Source organism: Anguilla rostrata, chromosome 12 (assembly GCF_018555375.3).
Source record: "Anguilla rostrata isolate EN2019 chromosome 12, ASM1855537v3, whole genome shotgun sequence".
NCBI lineage: Eukaryota > Metazoa > Chordata > Actinopteri > Anguilliformes > Anguillidae > Anguilla > Anguilla rostrata.
The window spans coordinates 17,375,879-17,403,565 of NC_057944.1; the positions used below are offsets into that span (position 1 = coordinate 17,375,879).

The 27,687-nt window shown below is 40.9% G+C and overlaps 1 protein-coding gene across 1 annotated transcript; it reads left to right on the forward strand.

The window, feature by feature from the left end:
• Window positions 1-5,778: 5,778 nt before the first annotated feature.
• On the forward strand, window positions 5,779-8,052 carry LOC135235895 (ras-related protein Rap-2b). Its single transcript, XM_064301894.1, has 2 exons — window positions 5,779-6,714; window positions 7,076-8,052. Exon 1 carries the CDS (start codon window positions 6,113-6,115, stop codon window positions 6,662-6,664), a length of 552 nt encoding a protein of 183 aa, XP_064157964.1. The 5' UTR covers window positions 5,779-6,112; the 3' UTR covers window positions 6,665-6,714; window positions 7,076-8,052.
• The last annotated feature ends 19,635 nt before the right edge of the window (window positions 8,053-27,687 follow it).

A 27,687-nucleotide genomic window follows, 5' to 3' on the forward strand; every position in this document is an offset into this window, starting at 1 on the left:
ATTTACGGCAGATATTAAATGTATGCTGAGTAAATTTTTATACAGTATCAATCAAACCATATGGATCAAGATGAAGAGAAAAGCTGTGAGACACTGTACCACCTCAGGATAAGGAGAAGGAAACACCATGCTGAACAGGCAGGAAACTTGTATTGATGTGATCAGTGCTGTTAAGCTCATGCTGTCTCAGTCCGAAGGTTGAATCTAGTACCACCAATGCGCAGTCCCTGGCTGTGTCTGTAGGTAGGTGCTGCGTGTGTGTGTGTGTGTGTATGACTAAGTGTGTGCGTGTGTGCGTGTGTGTGTGAGAGTGTGTGTTTGATAGAGAGTGAGTGAGAGAGAGATCTCATCATTTTCTGCACTTTCAGAAACTGTTACACTTGTACTGGCACACTGCATGGGCCCCCTGCATGTATTATTAATGATGATGAAATGTCAGAAAAGAAAAGGGTTTATTGTCAGATTCGTGAATGAGGGTCGCACTCTCTCCCTCTCGTCCGCTTCCGCCATTCAGTAATTTAACGGACGGGACAATCGGGAGGCTGTGTGTGGAACTGTGAAAACCCCTGTCCGGCTCTCTGCGGCCGATCTGCTCTCCGGCTGCGCAGCTGACAGAACAACACCAGCCTTTGTGTTCAGTGTTCAGGGGTCTCACATTCTACTGAGCACACTTTAAGCACTTTCGCTCGTCTTATTTCCCTCCCTTGTTTCCTTTCACGGGCACAGCACAATTTACAAAGCATCAATTGCTGAATACGGTCTTTATTGGAGGATTCAAACCTCTTTCCTCGAGCAATGATTGCCTGTTTCCTGACAGCATCAGATGAAATACTCCACTGTAAGTGCACCAGCAATACAAAACTGCCAAAATCATAAATCCTTAGTAACTGTCACCTGCAAATATGCAAACATTTTAATGCCATCACGCATCATCCTCCAAACCAGAGATAATTAAATATGGCCCTCGGGGCTAGTAGTACTTCTCTATAGTGGTAACCATCTAATCAGGGGCTTATTTAAACCTGATCAACTAGGTGAGTGTAAACTCTGATGAATCAGTAACATTATTAAACTATGGACCATTGGGCAGAAGAAAAAAACAGTTGTACTACTGACCTTGAGGCCCAAATTTGAGTATCCCTGCTCTAAACCTACTGTGTATATGATAGCTGGTTATATATTAAAACATGTATTACTGTAGGCTATGATTTCCGTAGCACTGTCTTTATGTTGAAGGAGCAGCATCGTAGGGGCATCTGGATATTTACTGAAACCCGCGTCCAAGCAATGTGCATTTCTCACGCGTTCAGCAGGTGGCACTAACTGGCATTGACACTGAGCTTTATAGCACATTTCCAATTTGGATGTACTTCGGGACTTGTTTGCTAGCAATGTGTCCATATTTCAAAGCCAGAAAAAGGGAGTCACCCATCCTGTTCGGATGCGCCGGGATAATGAATAGCTGACATCGAGGACCAGGATGATTGATGCTGTTTTCCACTTTTTATGCGCGGAAGCTGCTGCGAACACTCATCGGTCAAGTTGGGGAGAGACGGTGGGCTGAAGTGGCGGCGCTGAAAATTTTACTTTATTTAAATTTAGGCAACAGCACCTCACATTCATCACCTAAACTTTTATAATCAGCCCGCCCGCCTCTCCAGAAACTTCCCCTGTCGGCAAAGAAAGAATGGCATTTTACTACCCGTTTCCTGTTTCCAGCTTACAGGTGTGCATGATATTTTCAGTAGTATTCTTTTGCTTCATTATGCTGTCCCCTTGTGGTGGGTGTCAGCAATACAACCATGAAATGAATATGTTGCACCATTCTGATTCTAAAGATGGAATATGTTCGTTTTTTAAATATGACCTTTAAGACCAAAATAAATAAATAAATAAATAATAATATGGCTGTTACATTATATTTGGAAATTATGTACCCTTTTACCACACACAAGTGTGAGTCTCATGATTCTAGGACTTCTAAATAATTAAATTATCATATCCTGTCAGGGCTCTGAGACGTGTACAATATGGTGAGGAACATACGTTGTAGGCTTTAATTATTTGAACAATGACACACTTTCTTTCTTTCTTTTTTTTTTTTTTTTTGAGGGGGGGGCTGGGTCTGTACTCCAGCACATTGGATTGAAAATGAAACAATGAGTATGAGATAAATTGCAGACTGTCAACTTTAATTTGAATGATTGAAATTGTTTATTGTACAGTGCATATTATTTCAGTACATATTGTGTTTGAAAATTCCTCTTCAGAAGAAGACCTTGAATAAACTATCCTGCAGTCCCCTGAGAATGTGATAAAGGAGGTGTTTCAGGTGTTATAAACGATCTGGGGCACATGGATGGGTTCATTTCAGCATTATCAGCCCTCATTCTAGCCATAGGTGTAAAACCCACTTTATATATTCTGAATGTTCTCTCAGCAGGGATGATTGTTTTATCACTACATAACAATACATTTATGAATAGAATTTACATGGAATGACATTCTAAATAACTATTGGAATAGTAGTGCCCTCTAGTGCAAAACAGGGGAACTGTCACGTGGGGTAAGAAAACTCTTGTGTTTAGCAGTGGCATACTTTACATCAAATTTTATTGTACATTTTTATGCACATTTTTTATTTCCCAGTTAGTAAATTAGAAGAAGCAAAACAAGGTATGCATTTTTGTTGCTTAATGAACACTTTAAATGTATGACAAAAAAATAAAAAAACTAATTGGAAAGTAAAATAAACCGTGACATTTTGGTCACAGTGATTCTTAAGAAAAATTAAATGAATCTGTGGGTAACATAAGATTGGATCATTTTATTCACATGAGAATGCAAAAAAAGCATACATATATTAAGTGGAAAGTCTTCCTGGAAATTCCTTAATTTCACATAATACAACTTTTTATCGCAGTTTATTAGAGGCTTAAAATGGGCACCTTGAACGTGTTCTGCTGTTTTGTTGTCTGTAATCTCATTGCCAAACCAATTATTGCATCATATAATTAATTTCCAGATCATTTGGCTTTTTCCATTTCCCTGCATCCTGTGTACAAATGTATCAGGTCCTAGTTATTTATTTTTTTTTAAATTTTATTATTATTATTATTATTGTTATTAATTCCACTACAGGAACTCTTTGTTTTCAGAATAACAAATTAATTAAATGTGGCTAATATTAGAATTTTCAGTGGTTAGCACCAAGGCTAATGTCACCGCAGCAGTCTTTAACCCAAGGCTTCTGTAGCATGTGTGCCTGTGTGTTCATATAATCAATACTGAGGCTTAAAATCCAATATCACTGTTATTGATAAATGACTGACAGCCGAGGCACTGGGCATCGTAGAGGATGCTGGGATTCTGTGTTGTTCTCCGAAACATACGGTGCACCCTCAAACACACAGAAATGCACATTTTCCCATATTAGTGTGCAGATCATGTGTTTCCTCCTTTTTTTGTTGAAACAGTACTATAGTAATTCATTAATTGGAGAGAGAGAGAGAGAGAGAGCTCACTTTCTCCAGTGTGAGACATCCTGGGGAAGACCTGCTCCACCCTTCCCTGAAGTCTGACCACCTCAGTTCTAGTTCTAGCATGCTCCTCCAGACCAGACAGGCCAATCCACAACTGTAATCTAATGAGACAAAACATGTCCGTGGGGGTCATCAGCAATGACAAAAGACACACATTCATTAAAGCAGTTCAAGCTATACTGCAAGCCCATTAAGAGAACAGGTAGGTTCTCTATGGATGAGGTTGTATTTGTTTTTTTTAAATGTTTCTATTCTTCTTCTTCTTCTTCTTCTTATTATTATTATTATTATTACTATTATTATTATTATTGTTATTATATTTTTAATCACACTAAGAGTGACTCTGATTATTACTCATGTAGCCATACAAGTCACTGCAATGGTACTAAATGGCCAGTTGTTTAACACAGAAATCTCTCAGTTGATAGGTACTTTAACTTATCAAAGTAGACCAGCTGATATACTGTAAGTCAGTGTTAGGCACTGTGTGAGATTAGTATATTAGCCACTAGAATACCTGCATCACGTCATTTCCTGACTGGGGGAATAGTAATAAGGGGTATTAAACACAATATTAAAATTTATTTCAAATGCACTGTGTATATACAAGCATTTTTCCTGGAGTTTTTTTCTTTATTCTAATAATGTGATATAACCTGTGATATAACAAACAAAAAAAAAAAGCTCATTAGCCACAAACATATTACCATTTTTTCAAAAGTATTACGCAGTAGCAGTAACATAGTTGATTCTGCAACTGCTATTATTCATAAAGTGTTTATTATTTGTTTAATTTTATTAAAAGATAAACATATTTCATATATTTTAATATTTATAGACAGTACATGGTTGATATTTGCATTTTAAAGCAATGCAACGGAAGTGGATTGATCCCTGCATGCAATCCACCATGGAGTCACACTGGAAACCTTCCAGTCAAAACTTTCAGCTTTCTAAATATGGAAGTTCAAACTGTACTGTCAAACCCGCTTGTCAACATTTTTTTGTAATGACACTTTCTTTTTAGTGACAGCTCTGTAAGAATGAATATGATTCGTTATATTTAATTTTTTAATGCAGATACAATTTTGAACAGTATTTTCAATTGTATTCCAGTCATTATTGTGTCATGAGCATATACATGAAAGTCAAGTATTTATCATTGATAAAACTTGACTGTAAGAGAACAGAAGTACTTACTTCCTAAAAATGTTCTACTACCTATTAAAAGTTGTCTCCCATGTAGGACAAAGATAAACACTTACTGGAACCCCACATTCAAAGACACCAAACCTAAACTGTATGCAATTGGAACATATTACTGCTACGTGCTGCCTTTTACTACGTGGCTACCCATGGGCGATTATGTTATGCGTCACACAGAAAACACCTACATGTCCTTACCTGCATTGCTTATGTGAGCTATTTACAATCAATTGCTGTTCAGACAAAGATGACTCATTTTATTTATCAAGTTTTATTGCGTCATGATACTTCACCAACAGACTGATTTAGACATGAGGAATCTGAAACTAGACTTTATATTTATTCATCAAGATAATGAAATATAGGCCTAAATGTCTCAGGAATGATTGATGATGAAACAGCCTACTATGCTAAATTATTCGTTACAGTCATAAAGGTATCAGAATCATTTCTTGTTAATTATTATTGAACTAATATTGACGTTTGTCTACATCATTTAAGAGATCAGTGTTTTCAAACGAAATTAATACGAGGAAAAATATCTCCTTTGATAGTTCACTGAGACAAAACTCACTGTGAGAAGGTATTTGGTTGAATAACATTTTCTTTAACTTGTTCGAGATTCTCAGATTTATGAGAGGAAACGTCATGGCCAAATCTGTAGTGATGATATGTGAATTCGTGACAACCACTGCCCTCGTGACAGATACCTGTTTAGTGTGCTAGTACAGCAGGAAGTGTGTGAGCAACGCATGAGTCAGCTCAGTGTTCAGTGAGACTCAGCATACAACGCAGTCGCTCTGCTTCAAACGCAAACGCACGGTTTAAATAACCTATTTTATATATAAAATAGCCCACCTTACTGACGAAAATAATGTGTGCATTTGTCTTTACCCTTGTCAAGTTAATATTGTAAACAGCCGATGGTACTTCTATAAGCTCCAGAAACGAGGCGTGGCTCCTACCTGCTAATTTGCAAGGTTGAGAAATACGGGAGATTTTGTGACTGCGCCTTTAAGAAAACGGAGCCAACTTTTGCTGGTGACGTGACGACGCTGCGCGCTATGAGTGTGGGCAGGAAGAGCGTGTGAGAGCGCATTGATCACTGCTTGCACAGAGGCATTGCACAAGGATCTGTTGGGGCTCAACATGTTACATATCTAATGCGGGGGCACGGTCTAAATCAATTCCATTTTCATTCAAAACACAGATCCTGCAAGATCACCCCACAGGTTCAACGAACGGGATCGAAAACAACAGCCAGCGCCGAAGAGCTGGTTGCGGTTTGAAAACGTAGGGGGTGGCCAGCGGGTGGAAAGCGCATTTGAGAAGACGGCAGCGGGAGAGGGGCTGTTTCAGGAGCCATGAGAGAATACAAAGTAGTCGTACTTGGATCTGGCGGAGTCGGTAAATCAGCATTGACTGTTCAGTTTGTAACGGGCTCCTTTATAGAAAAATATGATCCGACAATCGAAGATTTTTACAGAAAGGAAATCGAAGTGGATTCGTCGCCCTCGGTGCTGGAAATCTTGGATACGGCGGGGACTGAGCAGTTCGCCTCCATGAGAGATCTGTATATCAAAAACGGGCAGGGCTTTATTTTGGTCTACAGCCTGGTGAACCAACAGAGCTTCCAAGATATCAAACCAATGAGGGATCAAATCATCCGAGTCAAAAGGTACGAGCGGGTGCCCATGATCTTGGTGGGAAACAAAGTGGATTTGGAGGGTGAGCGTGAAGTCTCTTCCGGGGAAGGCAAGGCTTTGGCCGATGAGTGGAATTGCCCGTTTATGGAAACTTCAGCCAAAAATAAAGGCTCGGTCGACGAACTGTTTGCAGAGATTGTCAGACAAATGAACTATGCTTCAGTGCCAAACGGGGAAGACCAGTGCTGCTCGTCGTGTGCTATTCTTTAAAAAAAAAAAAAAAAAAAAAACATTTACATTTTCTGTAAAAGTTTGCAATGGTGAGTGACTCTGATAACGTCATTAAACAAAGGAGAAAACTAAGATCGGAAACTAACAAGTTTGCTCGAAAAAACTATATAAATATATACATAGCTATATGTTCTGGTGTTGACTGTCATCAGTAGCTATTCGAAAGTGTCCTGCTGTCTTGCACACAACTTATTACAAAAAGGCAAAAAAGAGATACAAACCCAGGTGTTTACATGGCAGAATACTTGAATGTTTTAGGATTTAGGAAATTGCCAATTTAATGGACACTTTGCATTTTAAAGATTTTTTTGCCCGGTGCCTAGCTGTGAATTGAATTAATTGGACGGAAACGGACATTTTATTTCATCAGTATGTTTTTTGTTCTGGAAGTGTGTTGCAGGGATCTTGACTGAGTTGAGTTCTTCGCGTCTCCCGTCGGCCTGGAACAGTGAGAATACTCCTAGGGGACGGTCCCTCCTTGGGATCCTGGGAGTAAAGTCTCTCTTCAGGAATTCGGCGTGTTTGGAGTATCTTTGCAATACTCTCACTGTACACCGTTGATGTCTACAAAAGTGGCGAAGCTTGAACTCCAGTCTCAACGTGCACTCTTAACTGGAACTTAACCCCAACTCGGATGTTGAAAGGACTTGGCAGCAACGTTTCCTCAAGAGAAGAAAACGAGATCAAAGCAAATTTATATTTTGTAACTGATAAATGGTGGGGTAGGAAAGATCGGTGATATTTTCCCCATTGTGAATCGTACAATACGTAAAGTTCTATTTGTATTTTTAATTTAGCTGGTGACGTCAAAATAGGAGACTGCTTCAAATGACAAGTGCCACATTTTAGCGTGCGCCAGGACCTTACTGTCATGACGTGGGGCCGCAGACAGCCCCATGTCTAGTGCCTTCCAATATCAGCCGTTCTATTTAGTGCCAATCTGAGTCTCCTCAAGAATCTCATTATATGGCAATCCACAGAGTGCTTAACTGTTTCACTCTAGTTAATCTCATGGGGTAAAATCTAAACAAAAGGCCTATTGTTAACGGAATGGCGGTTTCCTTCTTTTCTGTCTTTAAGTTTGGCCTTTGAAATGTAAGTTTTATATCTGGTTAAGGTTTGACTGAATTTTAATTGAAATTCACAGGTACTGCAATCCCCCCAGATTGACACCACTAAACACTGCTCCCAGACCAGCTAAAGCAAAGGATTTAAAAATAATCTGTTCTGTTTTGTTTGTTTTTTAACAAGTTGTGATGTACCATTGAATTTCTAACCCGATTGTAATTTTAATTTCAGACCAGCCTTTTAACAGCTGTATGTCTGTTTTAAGACTTTTAATACAAAGTGCATTTTTAAAAAAAGTATTTACATGTTTTCTCTCTTCATTTGGTTTTTCTATGCATCAGTTTGTGGGGTTGTCACATGTAAATTGAATGGTTCTGTATTCCTTGATATGAGGGCCCAGGGTGTCAGCTGGGATGCCAGGAGCGGTTTTTCCAGAACCAAGCATAATCTGTAGAGGGAAAGAAAAGAGCGTATGTGTGAGCTGTAGTGAAGGTAGATGGGTTAAGCCCCTGATGTGGAGCCCATACCAACCATGAGACATGTCAACATTCCACTCTAGAATATAAATATGTCTATATGTGTGTGTGTGTGTGTGCGCGCGCGCATGCGTGAGTAAGAGCGTAGAGACGTCATCTTAAAAAGTAAATTAACACGTCTAACAGGTATTCTCAACTAGCTGCTGAATCAGTTTCCCCATCCGACTTAGTTCAGTGTCTGCATCCCCAAGGTGTGGCAATTTGCCCTCTGCTGTACATTTCTCTCGTTGTTGTCAAATGGTGCTTTTCATTGTCGAATTAGTCCGAACATAGGTCTAGCTGTTTATTCAAATCTTGGTTAAAGTAATGCGAAAACAGGCTGGAAAACTTTTAATTCTCTGTAGTGGCAAAATACTTTGTTACTGTATTGTCTCCGCATCCCAGTTTCTGGAGTTGTGTTTACACAATCCATTGCTTGAATACATTTTTATTAAATATCTTTTCCTCCTAGGCCACAGAAAGATGGCTTTAATTTATCTGTTATTAATAAACGGCTACAGGGGTTCTGAATTCTCATGGATGGGTATGGGTTGTGCTCAACGGAAGGTGCGCAGTTAATGTTTCTTTGAAGCCTACCGGCCACCATAGCGTTTAATGTGTGCAGTGATGAGAACTTTCTCTGGAATTGAGAACTGCATATGTGCAAAGCAGTTCCTGTTTTTTTCGGGTTTGAACGCAACTCTCAGTTCCTTCATTTGTTACCAAACATCACCCTAATCACAATGTTCTGACAGTTGTGCAATTGCTTCCAGTCAGTTCATCCAGAGGCTAGTGGTGTTGGGGTCAGAAAATAAATTTGACGTTGTTGCAGTGCTTCATGTTTATGATGTATATTGCTTCTCAAACCTAGCAGTCATGTTACTCTTGTTTATTGTTCTGTTTGGTGTGTTCAGAGATTTGGTCGGGTTCTACAACTCTAGTTTAATGTTCACAACTTTGTTGTTCTGGCCGATGCACAACACTTCAGTGATTATTTTAAAAGAAAACTGAAAAACTTGTATTCTTAAAATGTAACTTTCAGTTTATTCAAGATAAATGCAATTTGGAGGCTTTCAAAGATTCCTGTGGAATATCTGCAAAAGTACAGTACAATTACCAGTATATATGTATATGGGGGAGTTTAATATTATTATAGTAGAACAAAATCTTAATGGAAAAAGTAGGTCTATAGTCCTATATTTTGAATCGGAGGGAGAACAAGCAATAATAAGGTGCTTATCATCAGAATGGACAGTTGTATTGAAAGCACCTGCATATAAGGCATTGAAGGTTTACACTTGTGTGTATCTGTGTGGGGGTGTGTATACAAGTGAATATGTACTTATGGCACATGCGCACACAGGCTACATAGGCTAACATACAAGTGTGTGAAAATGTAAGGCCTCTGAGCATGGCGAATATTGATGGAGTTGGGTTTGTGAAGCTGCTGCCCCTGAACTGTGTGCAGCAGGCAAATGTGTCCTCTGGCATTTTGAAGTCCCACTTAACACAAGCCGTTCACTTGTGAAGAGCTTTTGTGGTCTTTGGTTCCGTTTAGTTTTGACCATGATCAAATGGGGACTGAGATTGTGTGGGCGTCTCACTGCTTGTACTGATGGTTTAAATTCATGTTCTAATCAAGGAACTAGCTAGATTTTCCTATCTTCATTATGTCTCTCTTTGTCTTTTATGTTCCTCTGACTCCATTTCTGTATGCCTGTTTTTTTTTTTTTTTTTGCAGACATTTCTGTCATTTTATCCTGTAGAATTACCTGTGCATTTGTTTAAGGATGGGTGTATTCTAAACCACCACATGCCTTTTTTTGTTTCTTGCCTATCTCTAGTTCTGGCTTTCATTCTTTCCTCTGACTGACTTTCCCTTCTTTAGCTGATGTGAACACATTGGCAAATCAGTGCTCAACAGAGAAGCCCTGCTTTCTTGTTTTGATTTCTGCTGATTCCGAGTTGTCAGGAATGGGTTTTCCCTCCACGCTGTTCGACAGAGGGTCTGTTGTTGTGAGCGTCGTATGTCAAGTTAGTTAAAGCGAAAGTTGACTTGTTTTTGAACGAGGAATTGTTGAGCTGTCATTAAGTAGAAAAATGTCGCCATGACGACAGTTGTGAACAGTGATGGCCCCGATGTAGGGCATGTCTGAGCCTAATGTTAAGCTGCACGTAGAGACAGTTATTCCGCTCCCTTTAAACTGCCCTTTTAAATCTCTTGCTTCCTTGTGTTTGATCTGTGAAAGGACCTAGATCTGCTGGTCTGGCCAGCGGGAGGAGAGTGAGAGTGAGCACTTGGAGGCGAGAGAGGGAGCGCTCCGCTCTGGAGAAGTTGGTGACCATGTCGGGAATACCCTAGAATTCCTGTCATTTTTGTCATGCCTCACACTGGTCTGTCTGGGCTTGTCTGATCCACAGATCTCAGCACTGAGTGGGGCTTGTCTAAACACAGTACGGGCCCCAGCCCTGCAACAAGATGGACACCTCGCAGAGCGCTGTCAGCTGTGAATTTGCTGCGTCTGCACGGCTGTCGCTAACTAGACTGATTTGAGTGGTGAACCGTTATTACTAGAACCCTAATAGGACATGGACTCTGTTCGCAGGAGCGTTCAGAATCAGAATCGTCTTTATTTGCCAAGTGTGTTTACACATGCAAGGAATTTGACTCCGGTTTAGTGGCTCTCAATGTTGTGTAGTTATGTTAATAATTTTGTATTTATGTTAATGTCAGTATTGCTTATGTGAAAAGCGCTTGTATTTTATATCGTACATATTCTGTATTCCGTTTATAGAGCTGGATAGGTTGCTGATCCGTTGAGGTAAAACAGGAAGCTTTTGTGTGGGAATGGAGCCCTTGGCCCTTTGGAGCAGAGCTCTGGCTCTAGCGTGTAGTCTATCTCTGGACCTGTATTGGGCTTGTGAGTGTGCCCCACACCAGAGGCACACTCGCTTATGCTCTGCTTACCCCGTAATGTCGGTTTAATCCAGACATGGCAGCTTCAACTCAGGTGGTGCTGTTCTGGTTGAATTGTGGTCTGAGTTATTCACAGAAATAAGTCTCAAACAAAAAAAAGGTGGAGAAACGGAGGAATTTAAAGGAAATTACTTTAACTGGACTACAATTTTGTAGATGGCACACATTCTGATGCTAATCTTTATGCAAAGATTTTTCAGGGGACCAGAAAACCCAAATTACCACGACCTTGAGCTCCTCACCTTACCATTCCCAGCTTCCCCCAATGGGCTTAACAAAAAGGCCAGTTTATACACACAGTGGCTGATTGGGCACAGGTGGCCCAAATCAAATAGGCTTTTCCCATTAACCGGCTAACAAGGAGGTGGCTCCATGCAGCAGCCTTAGGTCAGACCATGAAAACCAAATACTGACTTCGGGAGCAACGGCTTCCCATTTGATAGCCACAGCAACCCATAGCCAGGTTTTAGAGGTAATCTCAGAGTGAGCAGCGCTTATAAATAGGCCTTTGTGAAAAATAAAAATCATATTAGCTGTTTGATTTGAACTTTATTTAGAAGCAAGTCTCAAAATTAGATTACTCTTAGGGCCAGTTTCCCAGACTAGATTCAAGCCTAGTCCTAGACTAAAAGAAAGATTAAGTAAAGTGAAATTCCTTTGAAAAAGGTTTTAGTCTTAATCCATGTCTGGGGAACTAACCCTTAATGATCCCTTAATAATCTCAATTTTTTTGGAAAATACTTAAAATAAATCTTTAAGTATAGCATTTTAAATGAATGCATTTGTCTTAACTTGTTGAGAGTAATTCCCTTTCAAAGCTGTTTGCCCCCTTTTTTACATAATGAGATTAAACTTTAAGGGGAGACCTCAGGCATTTAGAGGAGGATTTTTGCTAACTGCGGCTCTTTTGAGCAAAGTTTTTGCCGGGGGAAAAAGTGGGCTAGGGTTTGCTTCCTGCTTGCTTAGCCTGGGTGAAAGCACAGAGAGGGCCTGTGTGTGCCGTGGTCAGTGCTAGATCAACAGCTCCTCGACCCACAGCGAGCACTGCCCTGCCCAGCATCTCCGAGTTCCCCAGGAGGGGCCACTGGAACCTCGCGTCACGTTCCTCCATGAGATGAGTCCAGGGAACAACAGCGTAGCTTGTGTTGGCCATCTGTTTTACTGCAGCTTTAGTGCTATCACACACACACACACACACACACACAGAGGCTCTGGGGCTTAAAGAATGCAGCCTCAGGAATGATTTGTGTTTATTTCAATTCCCAGTGCTGTGCAAACTTTCTGCTTTATTGCAGAAAAAACTGGTCTTGCCCTTGGTGGGTTTGAGAGAGGGGATAAGCGAAACAAGGTGGGACACATGAGTGACAGCATCCACCCCTGCACGCACACGCGTGTGCGAGTGCGTTTACGTGTGTCAGGGAGCAGTCTTGGGGCGAAGCAGAATGGAATGTTATAGTCCTCCAACTGTCATCTGGAGTTGTGTTGGCAGGAAGTCCCACCAGGCTGAGCAGCTAACCTGGCTGTCATGTGGTGGGGGGTTGGTCACGTGACTTCCTGGCTTCACCATGGCATTGCTGCTGCATCAAATACAGAGCCCCACCCATCTGAGTTACATGTCATGACATGTTCAAAATTCCAGATGTTTTGCTTTTTGTCCATTTAATTGAAATTGTAATTTTCCCTGCAGTGATAGATGTTTTGTAATATGTTAATAGATATTTGATGATTGTAAAATTTGAGCTTCATATAAATCAATCTCACCTCTTGTTTTGATAATGGGTGCCAGCATTTCAGTGCACTCTGTGGGTTATTTTTAGCAAGGCTGAGCAGGTTGGACATATGACTAAGAGGGGGGTAGGGGGATGAAACTAGTGGTGTTTGATTTGCAAACTGCTGGTCTAGATCCAGGCTCCATCTTTGAGGGACTGCCAACTTATCCCCAAATGTTGATCAAGCAGAAGAGATCTAAATATGGAACCATACCCTCCAAAAAAATAAAAATATAACTCCTGCTCTCCCCACCATACCTGGTGATGTCATCACCAAAATCTAAATTGCTCACAGATTAATATATGAATCTGGTAAATATATAGAGGAAAGAATCTAGAAATAATTTTGGTTTGAACTGATAAGCAATGCATGTTTCTTAATGAAGAGAAAAAGTGCAGATGTCCTTTTTTCCTTGTATAATGGTACACTTGTGACCCATGGCAAAATATATTTGTTTGTATTTGAGAGTAACTGTTCAAGAGGGAAAATTACCCTGAGATACTTAATGTGTTTGTCTGCTGCACTTGTTCAACTACACTTGTAGAACTGTGAAGAGGATGCACTTGGTTGATCTGTTTTTGTGTGAACCACTATATTTGTTCATGCCTGTGCTCCTATGCTGTTGAGAAGGCCATTGTCTTATGTGTGTTTTATGAAAGTCTTTAAGATAAAGTGCCTATTTTATGTGATTCCTGAGATCACTATTTTAAGCCATGAAGAGGAAGTAACAAAGGAAATGCAAAAAAAGAACATGTACTTCTAAGATATTTAAGATTAGCTGCTGTTTCTTGATATGAAGTATAAAGGAGCCATGTTTTCTTTGTCATGGGTCCGACAAAATATTACCTTAGACTGGGTATGTGGCGAAAAATGTATTTTCTCAAAAAAACGTCTTTTCTCCTCTACCTTTCTGTCTCCTGGCATTGCTCTGAAATGGAGAAGTAATGACAGAGGTTTTATGCATATTTCCCATTGTTTGTGCCTACAGAAATGTGATTCATCCAAAGGTTATTCAGCATTAATATGCTGAGAGAGAGAGCGAGAGAGCGAGAGAGAGCGAGAGAGAGCGAGAGAGAGAGAAACTGTGTAACTGTGTTCTCGCCACTGAAATGCTTTATAGAATGCAGGAAACAGACCTCGAGCACTCCTGCCTTCATTGCAGTGTGGTAATTGATGGTAATGCATGTTCCTTCTTGTGTATAATGACTGCCTGATAACACAGATGACCCAGCTTGATGATCCCGTCCACATGCTGTATCCTCCATTTCTCTGTATGCTTCTGATAGAAGTATAAAGTCATCAGCACCAATGTATTCATTTCACATCAATGGTGTTCAGCTTTTCACGTAGGAGCTTGGTGCCCTCGTCACCAACCCATAGCGGTGTTATTGTTGTCGCCTGCATTGTTCTGTGTGGATGAACCGATTGGCCTCGTTAAAGGCACACTGAATGTCTGAATGTCTGTGCTGCAGAACCCTGACCTTGGGGGCAAGCACAGGTACTGTACCTCGGGTATGGCATTTACATAAAAGCTTCCTGGCAGGGCGTAGTGAAATTCTGGATAATGTCTCAGTGTGAGTGTCTTTATGCGTGCTCTCTCAGCTCTTACTGATAATTTCTGGGAATAAGAAAGTGCCATCCTTTTGGCAGTTTTCATCTTAAAAATAAAATCTTCTGTATAAGACCGGCTGACCCAAGTGCTGACGTATTGACCTGCAAGACCGAACACATCCAATCAGAGCTCAGGAATTTGTGTTGGGCCTCTTGACTATTGGACCCCTCTGGGTCCAAACACTTTGCATAACCAGGGAATGAACTGTGGTGCACAGTGATCTATGGGTACTCTTCACTCAACTGAAGAAAGGGACAAAGAGCTTAACATGTAGTTTTTACTGGAAAGGACTCTGCCTCAACACTGCCCTAGAGGTGACATGTGCATCTCATGACCTCTGTTTCTTCTTGTCAGAAAGCCTCCCCTCCATCTTCCCTGCTGGTGAGCTGCCCCCTGATGTGGCAGCACCGCAAGTCCATTCCTTCCCCTCTGGAGAGAAAGTTCAAATTTGAAACCAAAATGCAGGTTTACTGACAGAACCACATTGTGTCCAGGAGCTTGTTTTGCTTCCCAGTCCAAAGCTCTGTGTTGTGTGTATTTGTGAGTTTTGCTGTTTTTCTCTGTTTTGAGTTGCTTAGATGTTCTCTGCAGTAAAAGCTGTGGTTGGGACAGAAGGTCTTTTGTTTTCAGCCATTTTGCAGGTCATGCAGGAGACCACAGTAATAATTTCCTTCAGGCCTTGTGTGTAATTCAGAATTGAGTTTAAAAACCTGGTTTATTTCCTTGATAAGAATAGGAAGAGGAAGAGCCCCTTTTTTATTTTTTTATAACTCGAGCAGTCTCCAGTCGGTTGTCAGTCTTTAACTTTGTCTTGACCTGGAAATTGCATCTGGTTTTTAAGTTTTAAACCCTCCCCCACATCTAAAAAGTTCTATCATCATGATGAACAACCAAGCAGGTTAGACTGACATTACATGTTGCGTGGGATTTTTCACCCTGCATTGGTGAGGCTTGACAATAATGCCCTGTGAAACCGTGTAAAAGGCAGCCCGCTGGCAGCCAAATGCCCCACTCTTGCACTGTGCTGTACTTCCCTGCCCTGCTCACTTCCTGTTACCAACATGACCTTGTGCCACTCAGTGCTGTGCACTGCTGTGTTCTGCACTACGCTGCCCTGTACCTCCCTGTTCACACTGTCCACACAGCCCTTTGTAGCCCTGCATGACTCCTGAGCTCCATGCTCATATATTTCCCTGTGCTCTGTGTTAACTTTCGTATACGGATGCCACTGTGCTCCTGCATTCCTTCATTCTTTGTTTCTTTCATCCCATTGCTGTGCAATCTGGACTTTTAAGCTCCCTTTCCTTGTGCTGTGTGTGGCAGTACTTTGTGCATTAATACACTGAGCTGTGCTTATTCTCAGCTCTGGGCTAGCATACCGGACAGATATGTGGTTTTGTGCTGTGCTGGGAGGTACCTGCGCTGACTCTCAGCACAGCGCTGTCCTCGCGCCGTGCCGTTGCCCTGTGTACTATCTGCTTCACCATGCTGTCTGCCATGCTGTGTTTTTTTTTTTCTGTGCTGCATGCTCTGTTTCATGTCTGTGCCGGGGCAGCTCTGCTTGGCTCTGGGAGCAGGAAGGAAGGGTGGATCCATCTGAGACTTCCTGTCTCGCTGTGAGTCAGCGTGGTGCAGTGCGCCTCTTCCATCCCCGCTCACGTTTCTGCTGCCGGGACGAGGAGAATGTGGCCCCTCCGCACAGATGCATGCAGGGGCCCCTCCTGCTTTCCTTTACAGGAGGCAGCCACTACAGGCTACTGAGGAATTTTGGAAGGGGGTGGGGGGTGGAGGGGGGCAGAGGTGAGGCCCCTCTAGAGTGAGCAGGGCGTAGGTGTCTCAGTCAGCTGTATCAAAGGCAATTAAATACAATTTGCAGAAATGCATGGGTTGTATCCAAAGAAAGCACTTTTTCACATATTTAAACTTTTTTGAACACACAAATTATTTCTGTGCAAGCTCCTCCTTAAAGGGCACCTAAACAGGACTTATGAGAAAAAATGACACTCTACAGCATATTCACAAGCCTTCATACAGGCCATTATTTCGTTCTTGGTACAAACTTGCATCATGATTCATCCAGCTAGATATTCGTGTTTACATATGATTGTAAGGAAAAATGGCCGATTGCGTTGAGAGAATGACCCAACATGCTTATTAATCTTTTTCTTCTAATGCTTTATATTTTGACGTATTACACATTTTTTATTACAAAAATTGTCAATGAAGACTGCTGTATTGGACATTTTCTCCAGGAATTAGTCTTGTTGATTCTTCTGGTTGCGTGTATTACGGGGAGGGAAGAGTCCACAAGGTGTCTGAACTGTGGAAAGGAGCATAATTGAGTCACGCACAGAGTCTGGCGGAGAGGGAGGGGGAGAAAACTTGAGGGTTTACAGTGTGTTTGATATCTTCCAGGCTTGCCGGCCTAATTTTATTAAGAGAGGCACAGGCATATCATATGACAGTAACTTCGTTGCCACAGTTTATTTACTCATCCAGTGTCAAGCAGACAGTTTTTTCAACAGGACGTTGTCTAGAAAGTGGTCATGCCTTTCCCACGCTTTACAATCGGGGCCTCTCATTGGCTAAAGCGTCTCTTCTGCCTCCAGCTCCTGCACTAGCACTCGGATACTGCGTTTCATTAAGCCTCTGTACCATATGGGTAAGTTTGACTTTACACTCCATTTGCCTACCGGCTAAAAAGTTCAGTAACAAGCCCCTTTCACCACTGAGCCAATCAGAGAGCAGAAGAGTGCGACTTAAGGATCATTTGAGTTTCCATGGGAAGAAAGCACTGCAGTGGAGAGTGCACAAACTGTGCTTTCACCATTCATTACCCAAAAATGAAGGGAAGCAAATATGACCTCCACTATAAAGCAATCAACCTAAATTTGCATGGCTCATACAGAAAAGCTCACATATAAACAAGAGCAGACTCCTACTTTAAATTATACCATTATATTAAAAATCAAACCATATTTCATTACTTGATGCTACTGTTCATTCCAAGGAATTTCTCTCTGCCCAAAAAGATTTCCACTACCACATTTCCTGCCCTGCTAGCAATATGTCTTAATTGTAGATTATGAAATACAAACTTTTACATTGATGTTGAAATATTATTTTTAATTCAGTTAAAGTTTAATGTTAAATTGCCTTCAGTAGTGTTTATTTTGTTCTCTCCATTCGGAGTATATTCAGGAGAAGACTTGATGTAGTGTATCTGGTATTTTAAAGTATTGTAATGGGTTCCCAAGATGATCTTTCCTGGCTAGTCCAGAGTCACTAGGTTGGTCTATGGACACCTTAACTCACTCATGAGCATATCCTAACACTCATGTCTACATGTATACACATACATTTCCTTGTACATGCTTCATTTTTGACTTGCTCACTTTCAACAGCCTTGATTTTTGAGGTCAGAAAATGTGTTGAACTTCTTCATAGAAAAGGAAACCCATATAACCAAACAACAAATGAATGAGTTTGTTTGTGTGTGCTTTTTTGTGTGTAAGCGCATATGTTTGTCTGTATATGTATAAGGTGTCTTGAGGATGTGTGTACAATATATAAATTGCATATAAATGAGTTTGCATGTTCTCCCCATGTCTGAGTGGGTTTCCTCCCATAGCCCAAATACACGCAGGTTAGGTTAATTGGAGAGTCTAAATTGCCCCTAGGCATGAGTGTGTGAGTGAATGGTGTGTGTGCCCTGCAATGGACTGGCGACCTGTCCTGGGTGTATTCCTGCCTCTCGCCCAATAGGGTAACAGCACTCCCTGCGACCAGGAATAAGCGGGTTAGATAATGGATGGATGGATGCATGTATTGGGTGTGTACATGGTGTTTGAATGATGTGTGAACAATGTACAGTTGCTGTATTTTTGTGCGTATGTGTATAAGGTGTGTATATGCTGCCTGTATGGAGTATACTGTAGAGAGTGTGTGTGGTGTTTGTACAGTGTCTGAGAGAGGGGCTGACAGCCCTGTAATGGCTCATACTTTGTCCCTGCTCTGTGTGAGTCTGTCAGGCTGGGATGGGAACACTACTGTGTGATCCCTGCTTCCCGAGGCCCGCCTGGGAATCAGAGAATCTGTGGATTGAGGAACAGATGGCATCCCTCCGTGTCCTTTAAAAAGGCTCTCAGTCAGGCCAGCTAGCTGCTCCCTGTGCAGTGCTCAGAAATGGAGGACAGGTTGGCCTCTGTGCTCCGGCACAAGAGCTTCTGGTGCCTCGGCCTTATCTGCAATCATTGTTTCTGTGCTGTGAGGTCACAGGCAGTGAGAATGCACACAGGCAGCAAAGGGGAGAGAGGGAGAAGGGGGTGGTCATTTGGGTGCTTGGCAGGTGTGTGTGCGCCTGGGTAGTCTGCAGTATGTATATCTGTACATGCATCACCAGTACCTCTGCATCACCAGTTTTATTGTGACACCATCGTCTGTGCAGCCAGGCTGGGACTCGTCCTATGCCCAGCAGGTAGAGAAGCACCATATGGCCCCCTGTATATTGATGGCTAAAGCAGTTCTGCCACATACAACTAATGTAATATTTTGTAAAACTGCTTTTTACTGCATGAATAGTCATATGATTCGTAAAACAGTCCTTGGTTGCTTAAAATAGTCTGTCCTGCAATTCTTGTTTTGTGTCTCTGAATAGGATGAGGTATGCATTCTTAACTGGAAAATAACTTCTGAATCCAAACACCTCTTCCGAGATATATTGCTCTGCACTGCTTCAAATGGTTATATACTGTGTAAACAACCATAAACTGCCTAAAATGCCTATAACCAGCATTATGTTGCTTAAATTGCCCCATAAAGAGCCCTATATTGCTGAAACAGCATCATATTATCCAAACAACATTGTACTGACTGGAATAGCTCTATGCTGCCTACACAAATCTCTACTGCCTAAAAAAGTCTTTGTTTTACTGTCTAAATAATCTTATACAATCTTATAAAAACACTCTTTTACTGTCAGACTAAATTAGTCCCATACGGTGGAAACTGGTATTTGAATACTGCCCAAATCATTATTATTCTTTCTAATCTGGTGTTGCCTGAAATGTCTGCATAGATATTACACTGCTTATCTCCTCCTCGACTGGCACCGTAGAGTTTTCACTGCCTGAGGTTGTTGTGAACATATTTTTCTGCTTTGGGCTTGGCGAAAGCCTGGACATACTCATTAGGACTGGCCACACAGAAACACTCCCTTATCAGAGGCATTATGGGCCACTTTCCCAGAGCTGCAAAGTTTTAAGGGGTGAGGAGGTTACTGAGACTGAGGAACAGGTGCTGTCCAGGTTTATCTTACCTATTTATCAGATATTTGATCTTCTATGCCTGTAACAGAGGTATTTCAAAGGGTCTCTACAGGTTTGAGATAATGTCCCATGTCTGCTTTGTGTCAAAATAATGCCTCGTGTTTTTCAGTTGATGGCTGATTTGAATAGAACAATCCGGAATGCATTCAAAACTTTCTTTTGACTGGAATGTGAGGCCATGTGAGTTAATGAAGGATATCAGACATCAGGAAGCCATTCCTGCTCCAGTTTGTGTTTTTTGAGAATTGTGACAGTCGCACAAAGTCAACTGGCTAACTGTGTGGGAATGGGTAGTGGAGAGCATGACTATATTTTATTCAAACACAATTAAATGTAGACTTGGGTTCTGAATGGCTTATTTCAGAGGCCCCATTCTGACCCTGATCCCGATAAGCTCCAGCTGCATCTTTCTTTAATGCTTTTCACATAAGGATTTTATTAAGTCTTTTACAGCCCCTCCCTCTCTCCTGGATGCAGTAAAGTTTGTCAGATGAACACCAGTGTTCATTAGCACTGTGTCTTGCTTCCTTTTTTTTTGTTGCTAGTTTTAAAATGCTAAATCGAAAGAGGGGGCAGTGGGACAAATAGCTGTCAACTTATCAGGTTTTCCTCGCCAGTTTACTTTTTCATATTAGAAGTGTATAATAATCTACTCTGGAGGATAAAGAGGTGAAAATGAAAATTTGAATAAGATTTTATCAGCAACACATTTCTCATCTGTAGGGCATATTTAAGAAATGCTGGACTTCTGAAAAGGCTTGGCATGTTTTATAAAGAATTCTTATAAATGAACAAAGCCCATTCTACAGATTTGAGAGTCTCAGTTTGTGAACGTGCAGCCCAGAGGATAGGATTGTGGGAGTCAAAAGGCCAACTCTTCTATTCACATTACCACAATCAGGACTCCAAGAGGTCACATGACAGGAAGGGGAAGCTACTGCAGAGAGAGGCCCACCTTTTCTGCAGTGATATCTTTTATTGGTAGTATACTGTAGGTGCAGATTTGGAGTTGGGTGTATGATTTCTCATTATCATCAGTAGACATTTATGTTACTTTATCTCTGTTTTACATACAAAGTGCTTTCACTTTCTTCTTTTGGCTACGGCAATGCGTTCTATTTCAAATTTAACAGGGGAAAGGCGAAGGACACGTAGATCCCAAAATGAGAGAACTGACACCCAAAAGTCAAACTGTGTGACAGCTCTGTCATTTAAAGATAATAATATTTAGATGGGTGTCAGGCATACAAGTCTGTTGCATGCTGGAAAGAAACTCCCAGGGTATACTGCGAAGGTAAACATTTGGGGGAGAATGTGAGAAAAGAGATATTTTCTTGAATTGGGCCATAATTACAAAAGATTTTCTATTAAGAGCTTAGATGCATTTGATCCATATGTGTAGATGTATCTGAGGGTAATCATTTATATTTATGCTAGATGTAAGACTAGACTTGTAACATATGCCTGATGTGTTGTGCAACATGAGTGTGTGTGAGCCAAGGATGTGTAAGTGTCTGGTTTACATCTCTCAAACTCTCTCTTTAATTCTCTGTCTCTCTCCCTCTATCTATCTCTCTCAATATATTTTTCTCTCTGTCTGTTGGTGATGTCTGTTGACTGTAAAATGTTTCCTGAATATTGGGAAACATTTTCTTTCTATATTGGGAAAAAGATTTTCTGTCTAACCAAAGTGCTTGTGAAATGAAGTGTGACCACAGTTTTAGGGAGCATTCTGTCAGCATCACAGGTTTTTTTTAGGTTTTCAGAATGCAGGCTTTGGGGGAGGGGGTTGTGGATAGAGAATAATAACAACTGTATTTAATGCAAAATTCCAGTTGAATGTGCTTGCAGAGTGGTTGCCGTGGAAACTCCACTGCAACAGGAATTCAGAAGCTGGTGAATTTGGGGGTTCTCAACTCTCTTCCTCTTGCTTAAACCCCTACACAATGCCAAGGACAGGCAGGAGAAATGCATTTCTGAGGCTCTAGGGCTGAGATGAAACAGATGAATCATGAAAACTTGATTGAAAACCAATATCAGTTACTTGTCCTACCCTGCTCCAGCATTTCTGCACTGCAGCCCTGGGATCTATGCCAGAAGACGTGTGCATGTGCATCTCTGACACTGTCCACAGCTCTTTGTTTGGAGGGAAAATATTCACCCCGGGAAATTGTTCAATAAATGTTTGAATGACCCATGGGAACATTTCTACTTTTCCCTTGATAGTTCTGATGCAATGTAAAGGCTATTCATTAATGAATGTAATTTATTCTCCCCAAATATGATGGTTATAAGCACTTGCAGGTGTGTAATTGAACAAAGAGGCTTCCGTGTTGATAAGGCCCTTTTATGGTCTCAGATCCAATCAGATCGGGACTATTGAGTGCTGATTGGATGTGGCTCCATTTCTTCCACTGTCATAGAGATGCATACAAAAATATCAAAATGCCCCTTATCACATCTCCTGGGCTTGGTACCATTTACGCTAGTTTTCTTTGGAAGGGTAACTGAGTGTGGAACTAACGCAGATGCCTTGGTGGCCTCATACTTCCTGTTATAGCATGCCTGGTTCCTGCTAGTTTTTGCTGCCCTGTCACTTCATGCTTCCCCTCACTGCTCGGAGTGTGACAGCTGCAGTGACACATCAGAGCTGTGTGCAAGGAGGTGCTGGCAGCAGTCAGTGAGATTAACAATAAATTACCTTTGACACAAAAAGCGACTATTGCATCGCATGAATTATAGTACTCAGCTGGTTGACAGTGTCATTAAAGGGTGTTTTACCCTGACACGGTCATACAGCTGAATTGCAGAAATGTCAGTTGTGAAATCCTGGAAAGAAATCGGATAAAAATTGGAGCGAAAATCACAGCGATCAGATGTAGCTGTAATCCACAGAGTAGAGATACAGTAGATACTAATCCTTGATCAGAGCTTTCAGGCAGAATATATTCACTTTGCTGACCAAGAATTGGCAGTGAGCAAAATTAGCACTGGCTAATATCTACAGTACATGCCTTGGCGTCATGAAATAAAAAAAAAACAGACCCTTCATTAATCATTATCCCTCATCAGAAGTATTTTTAACCAGTGAAAGCCAAAGGTGATAAGGTCATGAAAGATCCAATTACTGTAGAAGTATGAATATCCACTCATGGACCTGAGGAGGTTACCACATGAGAACACCGCTTCAGTGAGCTTTTTCAGTTTTAGGAAATCAGGGAGGCCCCTCAGCATATATTCAGGACGTTCAAATTTTTAAAATCTGTAGCAGTTTCATATTATCCAGCACATAGGGTCACAACCACAACTGATCAGTAATGGCCTGTGTATTTTGTGTCTGTGTATCTTCTGCGATCACATTTTCCTGAATCTTTTGGAGAATTATCTACAATGGAGCAGAGACTAAGTCAAGGCAGTTCACAGTCTGAAAGTCTGTGTTGCAATATCAGTATCTGGCTGTGGAGGAGGCTGTGAGGAAATGGTACAGCAAGCTTCTTCAGATAACAGGCAGCTCGATTGAAATAGACGTGTTGCCTCAGAGAAGCCTGGCACCACCTCCTTACTTCTTGTTTCTACTCTCACACAGGAAATGGTCATACCGAGATTAACGAAACAGTTTATTTGAACCTTACTATTACATGAGTCTTTTTTGACATTCTGTCAAATTGGGGAATATCACTTTATAACATACCAATCTTAAAGAGCTAAAACAGACCTATTTGTAGTTGTATTTTACAGGGATTTGATGGTCTGCTAGTACATTTTTTATACACATCATGAAATAATTCATTTTACAGTGTTCATATATGCCTAGGAGAACTAGAAAATTCACCAGAGGTGATTGTATTGTACATCACAGATCAACTGAATTCTGTCAATCAGCATTTTTAATCAAAGCAACAAATATTTGGAATGCAACACCTACCAGTATGAGAAAATGTATCAGTTTTAAGTTTTGAATCACAATTGAAATCATGGCTGAAATGAAATCAAGCATGTGAACATTAATCAACTGGAACTGTCAGATAGTAAATACTGTGTTTCTTCCTTTTGCTTTAAAAAAATTATTATTCTTTACTAATAACGATGATAGGTTTGTCTGCCTTTTAACAGTGACATTCTATGTACACTGGTTTTTTTATTTTATTTTTTATTTTTTTTACTGTTACCTGCCTAGGGACAACAGAAATTGAGCTTGATACCTAATTCTGGGACAACCAAGTGGCTGCTCAATCTCTCTATCAAATAAATAAATAAATATTCGCCAGCTGACCATAATCAAAGAAGAACAAAAACAAAAAATCTCACTAATCATCAATCTTCATCAAAAATAAACTTCAGTTAGTCACATTTCAGCAAATGCAGCTGATAAATACATAAATAGAAGGTACATACATGTATGAATGAACAAATAGAATAATAAACAATATATTTGAAATATAAACACAATGCTAATTCTGCTCAATAATGGCCAACACGTTACGGAGTATTTCATAGTTACAGAGTACAGGTGACACAATGCACACATAGAGATATGAGTAAAAATAAACAAACATATTTCTCTGATAAATTCACTGTACTAGAAAGCACTACCGTGTACATTATTCACGGAAAACCATGTCTATATATTCAAAGTATTGCTCAGGAAAAAAACTAAGGCCACTGCAAGAGTGTTTTTATTCTGTGGGGAATGCAATGTCTGGTACAAGTTCAGACAACAGAACAGCAATAAACAAAAGCAGACAGCATTTTTCACCATAATTGAATTCCCCTTGTCTCCACACACTGTTATGTGTGTGCAAATTTGTTCCATGGCTGAACAAGCGAGGACGGATATTACTTTGTTGTAATATCTCTAAGCCGCTGAGGCTAAAGGGAAACTAAGTTTCTTCCTCTTTGTGTTTTACATTCATGGCAATCAAATGACTGTGATGTGTGAAATACAGCCTTCTGTCCTATTCCCTGTTATCTTCTAACAAACATTTCCTATTACACTAAACTCTGTCAACACGGGAAAGGTTCAGTCAAATACTCACAGCTTGAGATACTTGGATATTTTTTTTTTTTTTAAAAGCTTGCTTTTTGTGATTAATAGCTGTGCTCCCTCAAAACGCACTTATATGCATGCACAAAGGCAGGCAGCTGCATACTTGCATGCACACACACACACAGTAAAACTTTGTTGCAGCCGTTGGTGCTCCCCTGATTTCTCAAATCGTGTCCTACAGAAGAATGTTACTTGGAAGGCGGCCAGAGACTCTCAAAATCAGAACAACTGGCGTGCATTCATAAGGAACGGGTACAAGTGTACACAAGTTATTGCGTCTGCAAAGCCCATTACTGCAACGATCAAACCTCCTTCACTGAATAAAAAACAATATCAGGAGATTCTGAAGCACGGCTAAATCTATGGAAAATAAGTCAGACACAGCACAGCCACCGTAATGAAAAAGAAATGCAAATGCTTTGTTGGTTCATTTAAAAAAAAAAATTAGCCCTGAATCTTAAACTGGGCTTCATGTAGTCATCTTTTGTATCCCAGCATTGGGCTTGTTCTTCTGGAAGTTTCCTGAACTGCATGATTACTCTCTGTCTGAACACATCGCTACCCATCCTGGTGTCTTGTTGTTTGGGAGGCAGTTTTGTATAAGAGTTCCGCTGCAAGAATAGAGGGGTCAGATCCTCATTAAATGTAAAGAAATCAAACGATACAGGGTTCTTTCCAATTATTCATGCTCCAATCTTCGCATTCCACATATGGTATTAAGACAGAACTTAATCAGAATCTCTGCCGTCCGCTTTTCCCACTAGAAAGAAAGATCAGAAGAAAAACTGAGGTCACTACAGCCAGAGTCCAAAGCCCCATCACGCACATGTGATGTGTGCTCCACACTGCCTGCACGTGAGCTAGCTGAGACAATGACAGTAATGAATATGATGAGTGCCTTGGAAAAAGGAAACAGTCAATGCTACTACTACTACTACTACTACTACTACTAATAATAATAATAATAATAATAATGATGATGATGATGATGATGATGATGATGACGATGATAATAAAAATAATAATAATACATTAAATGTGAAAAAGTTTAAGTCATTTTAATTTCTTTTTATACAGTACAGACCAGAAAAAAGTTTCTATTAGTATAGACAATCAGTGTTCATGGGCCAGCTGGTAACACATGACATCTTTATTATGACACTCCCTGACCCCACTGACAGGGGAGCAATGTTTAACAGATCTCTCTCTCTCTCTCTCTCTCTGTCTTTCTCTCTCATTCTCTCACTCTCTCTCATGCTCAAACTTTCTCTCTCTGTTCAAAATTCCTCAGCAAAAGATTATAGATTATTGTGTGTGTGTGTGTGTGTGTGTGTGTGCACATACTCCCATGTGTATCTGGACCTCAGCTGTACATTCCTGTAGGGCGGTCCCAGTTCAGTGCTTTGCTTTTCTTATGAGTCTGAGCAGAGTCCCTGTCTCTGTCTTCAGCTGGCCCTGATAGCGCAGCATCATACCATATGAGAGCAATGAGAGGGAGGAGGTGGGAGGTGGGAGACTCAAGATTTAGTGCACATGTGTGTTTGCAGTTCTGTTCATACCTCTGTATGTGTTTATGCCAGTATATGCATGCGTACATAGACCTTTGCTACCTACTGTACCATCTGGGTTCAAGCTCACATTGCTACACTGAGTGGGAACTTGTGTCTCATTCAGAAGTGCGGGTTTTCTCACAGTGTGGAAAGAGACGGATCCCAGCGATGCTGCGAGGGACAGTGGGGGGTGAGCACCACCGGGCACCATTGTCTCAGTCCAAATAAAGACTCCATTTTCCCCCTGACACACCAAGGGCAAAGCTTTGTTGCTCTTCCCTCCCAGTACAGTCGGGGCAATGCCCTGCTAGTCCTTTGGGCTGTGGGACATACAGTGGTTTGTTTGTCAGGACACCAACACTCTCAGCCTGAAAGAGAGAGGGAGTACTGTGGCTCGCTATACTGACTGTATCCCTGCTAGCATTAAGCGGCTTCAGCTCAGCATCATCCAAGCGCACAAATGGATTAAACCGAACGATATCCCAACAAAAACTAAATTAAATCAGACATTAGGGCACACAAAAGCACAAAGCAAACTTAAATGTTGCAGGGCTCTAAAAAGACACTAGACCATGGAAAACCACAGACCGACAGTGAATGGTATTAAGGTTGATTTTGATAAGGTATAGACTCACACACAGCCTTGCAACAGAAACAGGGTGACATAGGGAGACATAACTACATATACCAGGAAGACAGGTTGTGCTACAAGTGCCTACACGTGTGTTGAGACGGAGCTGCATGCAACAACTAAATATAAGAAATAAAGAAAAGTGACACTTAAAAAAAAGACAGAAAATGTCCTAAAAATGAAATAAACTCAAAATTCCAAGCCTCAGAGCACAAAGAAAAATGACTTCTCTTCCTCAGGGATGACCCAAACTGCACAGTAATGGTGGAGTATTGAGTTATGTCACATCCCGACAGACGCTGAGAAATGCATTCTTGGAGTGAGCAAACACCTCAGGTCTAAAACAACCTTCCATTTTAGACTGATTACTGTTATGTCTAGCCTTTTTCCCCCGTGTGCTGTCTGTTACTTTATTTGTCTTCATTTTATCCATGATTTCTTTGTAAATGGTAAATGGACTGCATTTATATAGCGCTTTTATCCAAAGCGTTTTACAATTGATGCC